The sequence below is a fragment of the Anolis carolinensis genome, chromosome 1, assembly GCF_035594765.1.
Source record: "Anolis carolinensis isolate JA03-04 chromosome 1, rAnoCar3.1.pri, whole genome shotgun sequence".
NCBI lineage: Eukaryota > Metazoa > Chordata > Lepidosauria > Squamata > Dactyloidae > Anolis > Anolis carolinensis.
In genome coordinates, this window is record NC_085841.1 from 354,011,436 (window position 1) to 354,025,380 (window position 13,945).

At 39.6% G+C, this 13,945-nt stretch overlaps 1 protein-coding gene across 2 annotated transcripts in view; it reads right to left on the reverse strand.

Annotated features, from left to right (window-relative positions):
- nudt14 (nudix hydrolase 14) overlaps positions 1 to 13,659 on the reverse strand; it is a 70,094-nt gene extending 56,435 nt beyond the window's left edge. The window contains exon 1 of one of the 2 annotated variants that reach the window (XM_062968563.1): positions 13,337 to 13,659. In XM_062968563.1, coding sequence (XP_062824633.1) covers positions 13,337 to 13,644 — 308 coding nt within the window. In that variant the 5' untranslated portion in view covers positions 13,645 to 13,659. The remainder of the gene's footprint in view (positions 1 to 13,336) is intronic. The other variant, XM_062968564.1, reaches the window with a different exon arrangement.
- Positions 13,660 to 13,945: the final 286 nt, after the last annotated feature.

The window sequence follows — 13,945 nt, forward strand, 5'->3', positions numbered from 1 at the left end:
AAGGCTGCAAACAGGACATGTAGCCTTCTATTGAACTTAAATCCCTTCCCTCTTGAGTACAGATCAACTTCTCTCTTTACATCAGGAGCAGAGTATGGCACATAGCTAGTCACTCAAGTGCCAGCCCGACTACAGTCTTGGTGCTATATGACAGGACATTCTGCCAAATGCAGACAGTAGCTCTGACACCTAGCAGAAAAAATGTCTACTTTTAGCATACACAGCTACAAAACAAAAGAATTCCTTGAATGAGTCATGTCCTCCAAACAAAGCATACAATGTAATAGAGGACTGCACATCTGGTGAGCTGGTTTACTGTATTTGAGCTGATAGGTTATGCCGTGTGTAAATCTGGGCTATAACATCAGTATCTTTTGTATAAGGATCTTCATATTTTCTTCCAAAGAAGCAATAAGGTAGAAAACTTGCTGATTTTATCAATTTCCAGATTTGATTATCAGTTCTCGGAAACAAACAAATATGGTTTGTAACCAAATCCATTTTATATATATATAAAAAATCATATTACAACTTCCATTGATACTTTCAGAAACAAATGCGTAGACACGGCAACTTCACAACATTTGCTACAATATACAATTGCATATTTGCATTGGCCACTACTGACCTACAGTTATGAGCTCAGTTGTAACTTTTCACAGAAGCACTGCACCAGATTCATCAGTATTCAATCAAAAAGCCTAGAATGAGGGACATGTACCATCTTATAAATGGCAAGTTGCCTCAGATTTCTCTTATTTTTCCAGAGAGCTCAAAATTATAAAGCTTTATATTTTCATATACAGTAGAGTCTCACTTATCCAACACTCGCTTATCCAACGTTCTGGATTATCCAACGCAATTTTGTAGTCAATGTTTTCAATATATCATGATATTTTGGTGCAGAATTCGTAATACAGTAATTACTACGTAACATTACTGCGTATTAAACTACTTTTTCTGCCAGATTTGTTGTATAACATGATGTTTTGGTGCTTAATTTGTAAAATCATAACTTAATTTGATGTTTAATAGGCTTCTCCTTAATTTCTCCTTATTATCCAACATATTCGCTTATCCAACGTTCTGCCGGCCCATTTATGTTGGATAAGTGAGACTCTGCTGTAGTTATAGAGGCAAGCATCATGCAAGCCGTCCTGTTCTAAAACTCTAGGTATGGCTCAAACACTTAGGGAGAGTGTTAATTATATGTGATTTGAAGGAAGCAATTAACCAATATACTTTTGTATAACTAGAAATCTGAATCAAATCACACAAAATATCTGGATTGACTTATCCTTGAACCTGTATACATATAAAAATGAACTAATCCTTTCTCTGAATAGAGTGGAAAGAACTTAGTCCTTCCTGGAAAACCTAAAAGAAGTTGTGCCGTCGCGCCTGGGGCTGTACTCTTAGTGAAAGAGGCATGGACGTGACATCTTTCCCCAGGGGATTGCTTCTTGCCCTCCTTTAGGGAAACTGGAACTCCCAAGGACCAAAACACTGTAGTTAACTCAAAAACTGGGTTTATTCTTCACAAAGGGGGTAAAAGAAAATATACATTACAGTCTTTGATTGTTTAAGTCCATGAAGCTTGTCCAGATCCCTCTTTCTCTGGCTGTGAATGCCGGAGCAAACTCAGCCTCAGTCCAATGACCTATATCTGAAGACAAGAGTCTTCCTCTGTTGCCAAAGGACTGATGTGAAGGCGCTTGAGACTCCTCAACGTTGTTCAGGTTGGCCCTGAACATGAAGTGTGAGTCCCAAGGGTAAGAACCTCAGAACTGGTGCTGAGAGGTAACTTTTGAAGGGCTTTTTGAGCCAAGCCTCTCTTTCACGTCCATCCGATAAGAGAACTTGCTGATGGAATGAAAAGAGGAAACACAGTCCTACTCCAGGAAGAGGTGGAGCCAAATAGTTTAGCTAAGTGAGCAATGTAACAGGTACAAACAACATTGATTGACAGATATAAATAACCAATCCAACTACATTTACAGGGTAAGGGCAAAATCAGGCATGATACAACAATTCAAATCTTGCAACTTATAGTTCCAACACATAGATGGCGCCACTCGCGCCGTCACAGAAGTACTAACCCACTGAATTATCCATGGATCAAGCCAAACTCAAAAATTTTCACCCCCAAACCTGCCATCAACTTATACATGAGGTCGACTGATACATGAGTATATAAACAATTTTTATATTTTGATTGGTATGGAGTCTTGGGGGGATAATAGGAGAATTAGATTAATTAGAACAAGGACATATCCTGAAATATTTTTTTAAAATATGGATAGATTTTATTTGTTTACAATCTGCCCTTCCATACAGGAACCTAGGGCTAACAACCACCATGAAATCACAAAGCACACTGCAGCACATTAAATGTCATTAATATGAAAGTGAAAAGGGATCAGGATACTCAGCAAAGAGATTAGATTGAAATATATGATACATAAAAAGCTGACTGGAAGCAAGGAGAGGAAAAGACAGAGTGAAAGGCAAATGATACATCAAAGAAAAAACATACAGGTTGCTGCCTCAGATCTTGCTCGGTAGCTTTCTGGAGACATTTATTGAGCCTCTGGAGAAAGTGGTGTGCCGTCGCGCCTGGGGCTGTAAACTCTTAGTGAAAGAGGCATGGACGTGACATCTTTCCCCAGGGGATTGCTTCTTGCCCTCCTTTAGGGAAACTGGAACTCCCAAGGACCAAAACACTGTAGTTAACTCAAAAACTGGGTTTATTCTTCACAAAGGGGGTAAAAGAAAATATACATTACAGTCTTTGGTTGTTTAAGTCCATGAAGCTTGTCCAGATCCCTCTCTCTCTGGCTGTGAATGCCGGAGCAAACTCAGCCTCAGTCCAATGACCTATATCTGAAGACAAGAGTCTTCCTCTGTTGCCAAAGGACTGATGTGAAGGCGCTTGAGACTCCTCAACGTTGTTCAGGTTGGCCCTGAACATGAAGTGTGAGTCCCAAGGGTAAGAACCTCAGAATTGGTGCTGAGAGGTAACTTTTGAAGGGCTTTCAGAGCCAAGCCTCTCTTTCACGTCCATCCGATAGAGTGGAATGAAAAGGAGGAAACACAGTCCTACTCCAGGAAGAGGTGGAGCCAAACAGTTTTGCTGAGTGAGCAATGTAACAGGTACAAACAACATTGATTGACAGATATAAATAACCAATCCAACTACATTTACAGGGTAAGGGCAAAATCAGGCATGATACAACAATTCAAATCTTGAAACTTATAGTTTGACATATAGATGGCGCCACTCGCGCCGTCACAAGTGGACTAAATTTTTTTTGTCTCTATTCATAGATTCACAAAGAAAAACAGAATGATCAAAATACACGCTTTTGCCCACATTAGAGAAATAGCCCTAAGGAACAGAACATAAAGAATCAAACAACAACAAACTTGTGTTCCCAAGCACTACAAAAGGAGTCAGGCTGGACAAAAATTAGTCATCTGGTAGGACTACACAGCCAATATGTTATCACTAGAATTTAATACTAAGAGTTTATTACACAACAATGTTATACCTCAATTAGGCTGCATTAGTCCTGTCTTAGCCTGGGGCTTATTGCACAACATTGTGGTTTTTCAATGCTGTACCATTCTATAAGGCTGTTAAGACTATCTGAAAGTCCATTATTTTCCAAATGGCAAGAATCTGTTAATGATCTGCAGCCTACATTCTCACTTCAGGTGAGAATGCTTCATCCTGTGTTATTATAATACTGGGAATATTGTGGTTGCAGTATATATTATTTCATTATTCCTCCCTTGAGAATTTCCTAAGAATATTTAGCAGTACACGCCCAGACAACTTCTTGTGGTTGCATTAGGAACACAAGCATTTCTAAGAGAACTGCTATAGGCTCATCTACTGTTTTCCAGCTTGATTTTATGAAATTTGTAACTTGGGGATTGCCTGTATATAAAAGTTACATGAGTGATATACAAAGCAGAACTGGGCAAGTGCTGATTACAATTGGAGGGGAGGGCAGAGCATTGAAATAAATGGTGGAAGTGGCATGATGTGTATTCCTCTTCCTGGTTGGGGTTGGAAGTGGGGGTGTTTCCATAACAGAGTCATTATGTAATTGTGTGATTATGCAGTTGCATAATCATGGAGCAGGATGTGGACCAAATGGGACAGTGTAAGTGGTATTGTCATGATTCAGGTGCAAGGAAGCAAGCATGAGAACTAACAGAAATGCAGTGAGGGTGTAAGAGAGCTCACTCCCATTCACTTCCAAGTGTGGGAGAAACAGTTTTCAAACAAAACAACCCAGAATAACTGCCTAGTGTGATTCTATATGAGGATTTGGATGGAATGACACTTCTTTTCTTTAAAAATCATGGAGATGAGTACTTTCTGCATAATTTTTGTGGATACTGAAATAATAACCCACACAAAGCAAGAGTTAGTGATGTAATTGAAGAATTCAGCCCTTGGGTGTATATTTGCTCTTGTGTGCCTTTAAGTAATTTTCAACTTATCACAGTATTTTCTCAGCAAGATTAGTTTGGGGTGGGGGTGGGGATGTCATTGCCTTCATCTGAAGCTGAGAGAGCATGATTGCACATAGTCACTCATTGACTTTCATGTTATTGAACCCTACTTGAAAAGGTCAGTTGGGCTTGAAGGATCTCACTTCCAAATACATGTGCACAGGATTGTATCATTAAAACACAGGTTAAGTGCTCAGCTATTATCCACTGAAAAATACTGAGGAAGAATGAGAACGGACAGCTTGATTTATCTAACTCATAAGCTGTGAACATTTAAAATCAGGAAAACCTGACTTATCCAATGTAAAAATGGATGAACAAAAAGTTGTTCATCTTTTTAAAGAATTACTTGTAACCCCTCAATTCAGAGGAAGGAGCACAAAATATTTTCTGGGACAATTTATTGTTATTTCAACTTGTGTTTTGAATTCACAACAGTGCCGAAGACTTCACCAAGGGTTTTATGTTTCTATTGCAATAGTTGTGAAAACTGCAAGGAGTTTTGAACACTATCAACTTGTTAGAAAAACAGACTTCCACTATTGAAACAGGAGAAGACAACTGTACTGAAGACAAACAATTGGAGGGAGAAGTCTGTGGCCTCTATGCCAGGAATACGCAAATGCTTTGGACTTATCAGTTCCATCAAACATGGTTAATGAAAAAGATTTATTTGGATTAAGATTCCAAAATACTTGGAGGGTAAAACCCCTGCTTGTGGGTTTTTAAGAGATGGTTGGTTGCTACTATCCTATCTGGACGAGGGCTAGGAATTATGCAGCCTTCCAAATGTTTCTCTAGCTACATTTGGTAGCTAGAACTGCTGGGAATTGTATTTCAACAGCTTCCAATTCAATATATTAATATTTGATTTTTTTTCCTTTTCAAAGCACCATGCATCATTGACATCATCAAAAAGGTATACAATGAAACGGAGTGGTTAATTGAATGTCTATTTGGAAGAAGGAAACAAAGACAACTCCAATGGTACCTTTAAAAACTAGCACAGCAAAGACTAAACTGAGGCTGTTGTACTTTGGACACCTCATGAGGTGATGTGATTCATTGGATAAGATAATAAGGCTCAGTACTGCCAATGGTAGGAAGAAAAGAGGAAGACTACGCTAGAGGTATATTGGTTCATGCAAGAATCCATACTCCTAATTTTGCAAGATCTGAGCAGAGGTCTCTTATTCACAAGCTCACCATAAGTCAAAATCTACTTGACAGAAAATAACATCACCAACAACAAGATATAACAGTTGAGCCAAGCCCCCTGAAACCACATAAAAAAAGGCTAGAAGCCATCTCTCAGAATATTACTGAGGCAATTTTGTGAGGATGGGTTTTATATGGGGAAAGGAAAACAAATATAGAGTAATAGAACTGGCAACTTTTACAACTATCACACAAACAGGGAAAGTTTTAATGTTGAAAGAGATGTTAATGACAACACTTTAGGGGAAGGAGAAATGCACTTCTCTTTTTATGCCAGAATGTGCAAGACATTATTTTCACAACAATGTGTGTGAAGGAGAAAAAATAAAATGTAAACATATTTGCAGGTTTTAAAGATTAAGTAAAACACTGAGATAGCAAGGCAGATGAAGAAACGGTCTAAAATAAGATTACAATAGTATTTTCAATCTTTCTCTTTGCAGTAGGAAGTCCATTTTAATTTTTAAATTGTATTATTTTGATTAGGATTTTTAATGGGGAGGTTGGGGGAAGCTAATTTTAACTGGTGTATATAGTGATATAAGTCACATATAGGAAAATTACTATCTTCATAAATTATATAAGAACACTTAATAGTGCTGAAAAAGAATATATTCTTTTTCAGCACTATTAAGTGATAAAAATAAAACAGATTAAAGAGTCAATTCTAAATGTTCCCAGATCTCATATACACAGTAAAATGGCTAAAATGTTAGAAAGGGAGTCCCCAAGAAACTTAAAATAGTTCATAAATTTTCCCAAGCAATAATATTTTCTTCATCTCTGCTACAAAATAAATGACTCTGTGATCATAAATTTGTGACTTTTAGATCCCAAATCCAGGCTCCAGCTAAGGAGATTTGTCAAATGCAAACACAATAAATATATACCATACTGGGCAGGGGCACCTCAAAAGTGAAAGTGTGCAAAAATGAATTAGCACCAATATTTTTACGTCATGTAATGTGGCCCCAAAATGAGAAAGTAGGAATAAACTCCCATCTCCAGCCAGAAGATAATCCTCCGAGTCAGAAATGTTATCCTCTTGGCAGATCTAGAAGCAGGTGAGACACAGATCTCTATATCAATATCTATATCTGAGTGGTTCATGCTACAAATGTGTGTGTGGTTTTGCTGGCGTAGCCACAGTGCTTACCTTTGCTCTAAGAGAGCCACAGTTGTAGGGTGGTGCACTAGGAAGTTATTGCCTTTCTTCTGACCTCAAGCCACCCCTCTGGCAGCACAGCTGGCAGCTGTAAAACCTATGAGGCCAGAATTCCCCTCCTCTGTCATCCCAGAAGGAAAAAAGGATGATACTGAGTCATGCTTAGGAAACAGGCACCCACAGCACACTTAGTCCGTCTGGCAAGGAAGCATTTCCTTTCCAAAAGAATGTGAGGGGAGCAATCTACACAAGCTCTTGAAAGGGGCTACAAATCAATACATACAGACCCTAGGGCAGTGGTTCACAACCTTTTTTTGGCCATGCACCACCTAAGCATCTCTAATACCCTGACCCCCATGACATAGAATTCATATTATTCAAAAACTGAACTATTTATTCATGTGGATAAATGGTCTAAAAGGCCATTAATTTGGTGCAAATAAGCTTCCAAAGAACATGGCATCCATGAAAGAGAAAAGTGAAATAATGCATCGATTTGAATAACGTGCATCAAATTCAGGGTAACCTAAGTGTCCAATTTGGTGAGAATATGCAAGAATGATATCCTGTCACCTGATGTTCATTTTTTTGTGGCCGATAATCTCCCCCCCCCCCCCCCCCCGTTTTTTTTTATACAAAAATATGGATTTACCTATGAAAGTAATAATTGTGTTTTGGATGTTTTCACAGATTTCTTGCTACATTCATATGCAGAACAAAAAGACCTCTTTATATATTTTGCATAATTGTCATGTTAAAAGATCACTGAGAGTGGGGTATATGGAAAGAAAGTGGCCTTTCTTTTCTGGACTCATGTGCTCTCTAGTTCATTTTATGCTCTCTCCACTCCTTCCTCACGATGAGTGGACTTTTCTTCTCTCTATTGTCACTAGCTGACCGCCGTGTCCATTTTGATTTACATTTTTAAAATGTGTATGTCACAATAGATATGTATATATTGTACACAAGTCCCCTAGAACCATAAGAAATGCAAACAAAAATCACTGTTAATAACTCATTGTTGAATTGCTGTCATTAAGAATGAAACCAGGGTTCTAGGGGCAGGAATTCTGTGTATGCTCATAATTGCTTGTCCTAGGTTTCTTTTACATTACACAATTATAAGAGTTTGATATGTCATTCAGGGCCCTTTGGCTCCATCCTACGGAATCCTGGATTTGTAGTTTGATTTCTGTAGCCTCAACAAACTACAAATCCCATGATTCCATAGGAGCTAAAGCAGTATCAGTTGAGTATCCCTTATCTGAAATGTTTGGGAAGTGACCAGAAGTGTTTTTGATTCTTTAGGATTTTGGAGTACCTCTGTTGCATACTATGTCTATAATGAAATATCTTGTTGACGGCATTCAAGTCTAAACATAAGACTCATTTATGGTTCATAAACACCTTATGCACATAGCCCGGAGGTACAATATTTTAAAAATAATTTTGTGCACGAAACAAAGATTGTGCACGCTTCACGATCAGAAAGAAAAGGCGTCAGTATCTCAGCCATCTATGTGGACAAATTTGGATTTTGGAGTATTTGTAATTCTGGATAAGAGATGTTCAACTTTTTATCAAAGTGGTGTTATAACAATGTAGGAGGGGAAGATCAGCTTTTTGGTCAGTTTTTTTCTGGGAGGTGTGTATGTGGTATCTGTTTTAGGGAAACTAAAAATTGGCAATTTCACTAGGAAAGAATGCCCCCAGTCAGAGCTACAAATGCACTTAAAAGCTACTTTTACTCATAAACCCCCCAGAAGGAGTAGGAATGCATAATCTCCTCTTGAGCTAGACTACACTGTAGAATTAATGCAGTTTGACACAACTTTAACTGCCATGGCTCAATGCTATGGAATCATGGGAGCTGTAGTTCAACAAGGACTTTAGCCTTCCCTGCCAAAGAGTGCTGGAACTTCACCAAAGTACAAGTTCCAGGATTCTGTAGCATTGAGCCATGATAGTTAATGTGGTGCAAACTGTATTAACTCTACAATGTAGATACACTGTGGGAGGGACAAGCCCCTCAAATGACCACGTCATTTTGGCTTTTGATTATAATCTTGCATATTTTCTCCTTCCCTTGATAATGTATATTTATGGGTTGCTGTTGTACGTCAGGAGAGAAAGCTTCTGGAACATGACCATACAGCCTGAAAGACTCACAGAAACCCAGTGATTCCGGTCTTCGACAATACAATGTATATTTATATTATGCTTTAAACAATTGTATTTAAACATGTATGTGGTTATCTTTATGATAACAACATTACAAGTTGATAATCCCTTTATCCAAAATGCTTAGGACCAGACGTCATTTAGGATTTCCCCAGATTTTGGAATATTTGCATACACATAATGAGACATCATTAGAGTGGGCTCTAAACACGAAATTCATCGATGTTTCATATACACCTCATACAATGGCCTGAAGGCAATATTTTAAATATTTTTGGGTGTGCAATGAAGTTTGTGCTCACTGATTCACCAGAAAGCAAAAGTGTCATTATCTCAGCCATTAAATAACCTCAATTTGGGAGCATATGGCATTTCTGGATAAGAGATATTCATAGAATTTCTGAATAAGAGATATTTGTTGGAAGAGATCACAAGGGCCACCCAGGTCCACCTCCCTTCTGCCTTGCAGGAAAATACAAAGAACTTCTGATATATGGGCATCCAGCCTCTGCTTTAAAAACTCCAGATAAGGAAACTCCACCATACTCTGAAGCATTTCATTGCCCTTCTCTGGACCTTCCATCTTTTCTTGAATTGTGGTGCTCATCCTGTGTCAACTACCATACTTCAATTGGTGGAAGGGGTAATAATATCAATTACAATGATAATAATCCAGCATTAGGGCATATATACCTTTCTAAAAAAGGAACCAGATCACACCTGATCTTGCATGCTGAGAAGGGCCAGCCCTAGCTATTACTTGGTTGGGAGACCAAAAGAAATTATCAGTCTTAAAAGGGGAGGTATTTTAGCAAGATCGATGGTTTTAACATTTTTAATGCTTTTATTCTAGCAAGAGCACCTATTTTTGATGTTGATGTTACAATATTAATAATAATAATACAGTAGAGTCTCGCGTATCCAACGTAAACAGGCCGGCAGAACGTTGGATAAGCGAATATGTTGGATAATAAGGAGAGATTAAGGAAAAGCTTATTAAACATCAAATTAGGTTATGATTTTACAAATTAAGCACCAACACATCATGTTATACAACAAATTTGACAGAAAAAGTAATTCAGTTTGCAGTAATGCTATGTAGTAATTACTGTATTTATGAATTTAGCACCAAAATATCACGATATATTGAAAACATTGACTACAAAAATGCGTTGGATAATCCAGAACATTGGATAAGCGAGTGTTGGATAAGTGAGACTCTACTGTAATAATAAATAACTTTATTTGAATTCCGCCCTATCTCCCCAGTGGGGACTCAGGGTGGCGAACAACATATAACATATTATGCTATATAGTACAATCAACTAATAAACAAAACATACCATCCATTAAAAAACATTAAATATCGACATCAAACGATAATGAGACAATAATGTTATATTCTTATATGTTTTCAGTAACTGCAATGGTTCTATTTTAAGTTATGTTAATTTGACCTGTGTACTATTGTTTTTTTTTATTGTTTTAACTGATACTTGCTGTAAGCTGCTCTCAGTCCCTTCTGGGAGAGGGGGTGGGATATAAATAAAATTCTTCTTATTATTATATGTCAGAGGAAGGGATGAGCAAAATTTCAGTATTCTTGGCTTAAGAAAGACCTATGAAATTCACAGGCTGAATTAATGTTCACATTTTCATGCATCCACCTTGATTTAATTGCATTGTGTCATGTTCGCTGTCCAGCTGCCTTGAGAGCCCTCATATTGGAAGAAAGGTGGGACAACAATAGAATCATAGACTTGGAAGAGACCACATGGGCCATCTATTCCAACCCCTTGTCATGCAGGAAAAGCACAATCAAAGTAGCCCTGACAGGTGGCCATTCGGCCTCTGTTTAAAAACTTTCAAACGAGCTTCCACCACACTCCGAGCCAGAGTGTTGAACAGCTCATATGGTCAGGAAGTTCTTCTTAATGTTCAGGTGGAACCTCCTTTCCTGTAATTTGAACCTATTGCTCAGAGTCCTAGTTTCAAGAGCAGCAGAAAACAAGTCTGCTCCCTCTTCCTTATGACACCCTTTCACATATTTATACATGGCTCTCATGTCTCCTCTCAACCTTCTCTTCTGCAGGCTCAACATGCCTAGTTCTTTAAGACACTACTCATAGGCATTGATGGTCTCCAGACCTTTGATAATTTCAGTTGCCCTCCTCTGGATGCCTTCCAGCTTGTAGACATCTCTTTTGAACTGTGGTGCCCTGAACTGGACACAGTATTCCAGGTAAAGAAGTCTAACCAAAGCAGAATACAAAGGCGCAATGACTTCCCTCAATCTAGACTGTGCATGGGCAAGCTTCGGCTAACAGCCTACCAGCTGTTAGGAATTGTGGGAGTTGTAGTCCAAAACACCTGGAGGGCCGAAGTTTTCCCATGCCTGATCTAGACACTAGACTCCTTTTGATGCAGTCCAAAATCCCATTGGCTTTTTTAGCTCCTTCAGCACACTGGCGGCTTATGTTCAATTTGTCCACAAGGACTCCAAGATCTTTCTCACATGAACTGTTGTCGAGCCAGGCATCACCCTCCTGTATCTTTGCATTTCATTTTTTCTGTCTAAGTGTAGTACCTTACATTTGTCCTTATTAAAATTCATTTTGTTAGTTTTGGCCAATCAGCTCTCTAATCTATTAAGGTAATTTTGAATTCTGATCCTATTCTCTGGAGTATTAGCTCTCCCTCCTAATTTGGTGTCACCTTCAAACTTGATAAGCATGCTCTCTACATTGATAAAGATGTTGAATCGGGCCTAGGACCAAACCCTGAACAACTTCCAGGTTGTCAATAGAAGTAAGAAACTAAGGTTAAAGGTAGAGGTTTTCCCCTGACATTAAGTCCATTCGTATCCGACTCTGGGGGTTGGTGCTCATCTCCATTTCTAAGGCAGAGCTGGCATTGTCCTTAGACACCTCCACGGTCATGTGGCCGGCATGACTGCATGGAGCACTGTTACCTTCCCGCCGGAGCGGTACCTATTGATCTACTCACATTTGCATGTTTTCGAACTGCTTGGTTGGCAGAAGCTGGGTTAACAGCGGGAGCTCACTCTGCTCCCCAGATTTGAACCTGTGACCTTTCGGTCCACAAATTCAGCAGCTCAGTGCTTTAACACGCTGCGCCACCGGGGCTCCAAGGAACTAAATAACTACAGTAAAGTCTCACTTATTCAACATAAATGGGCCGGCAGAACGTTGGATAAGCGAATATGCTGGATAATAAAGAGAGATTAAGAAAAAGCCTATTAAACATCAAAATAGGTTATGATTTTACAAATTAAGCACCAAAACATTATGTTATACAACAAATTTGACAGAAAAAGTGGTTCATTACACATTAATGTTATGTAGTAATTACTGTATTTACGGATTTAGCACCAAAATATCACAATGCATTGAAAACATTGACTACAAAAATGCGTTGGATAATCCAGAACATTGGATGAGTGTTGGATAAGTGAGACTCTGCTGTAAATAATAATGGCTATTATTATTATCCATACATCCAAGTACAGTAGAGTCTCACTTATCCAACACTTGCTTATCCAACGTTCTGGATTATCCAACACATTTTTATAGTCAATGTTTTCAATACATCGTGATATTTTGGTGCTAAATTCATAAATACAGTAATTACTACATAGCATTACTGCATATTGAACTACTTTTTCTGTCATATTTGTTGTGTAACATGATGTTTTGGTGCTTAATTTGTAAAATCACAACCTAATTTGATGTTTAATAGGCTTTTCCTTAATCCCTCCTTATTATCCAACATATTCGCTTATCCAACGTTCTGCCGGCCCGTTTATGTTGGATAAGTGAGACTCTACTGTACAAATAATCCTTCTAATCTGGCTCCATAACAGTCCCCTGACACTGTTCCTGCCCATGTCCATGGTGCAAACCCCCTTCTACATAAACAACAGCCAGCATGCCTTCCTGTGTTCATCTACACCATAGATTTAACGTAGTTTGGCCCCACTTTCCATGGTAAGGAATAATGGGAGTTGTAGTTTGGCATTCTTGAGGATGCTAATGACACTGTCGAACTACATCTCCCACGGTTCGATAACATTAAAGGTACGGAGTTCAGTAACGTAGGCGCAGCTCTGGCTTACTACTGTCTCGGCCTGGATCGTGAGGCGCCGTAGGCCCCGAGAAAGCCTCGGCCTTTCGTGCCGCGCTTCCCGGCCTCAAGGCGCGGGGAGGCGGCTTGCTCCTTCCTTACCTGCCGGTAGCGGAGGCGGAAAGGCCTGATGTATTGCGAGGCGGTGCAGGGCCCCAGGGAGAGCTCCTCCAGCGACTCCATGGCGGGAAGGAGGCAGGGCGGAAGGCGGCGATTCGGACCTGGAGGGAGCCGCAGGAGAGCGATGCAAGGCGGAGGGAGGAGGAAGAGGCCGCGAGGGAGCAGGCCCAAGCTGAAAACGTCCACACAGAAATGCGGCTGTTGTTGTTTGTGAGGGGAAGCAGTTCCCTGCTAAGCAGGCCTGAGCCAACTTCGGCCCTCCGGGTGTTTTGGACTCCAACTCCCACCATTCCTAACAGCCTCAGGCCCCTTCCTTTTACCCCCCAGCCGCTTAAGCGGCTGTGGGGTAAAAGGAAGGGGCCTGAGGCTGTTAGGAATGGTGGGAGTTGGAGTCCAAAACACCTGGAGGGCCGAAGTTGGCCCAGGCCTGCTCAGTGGGTTTCCCTCAAGACTCCCACCTTTGTATCAGCACCTTTCCCTTATTTTATCGGGCCTTGAGTGCACACACAGAGAAACATTGATAGATAGATATACATATACAAGTACACACCCTATATGTCTCATGTACATATGAGACAGACATATAAACAC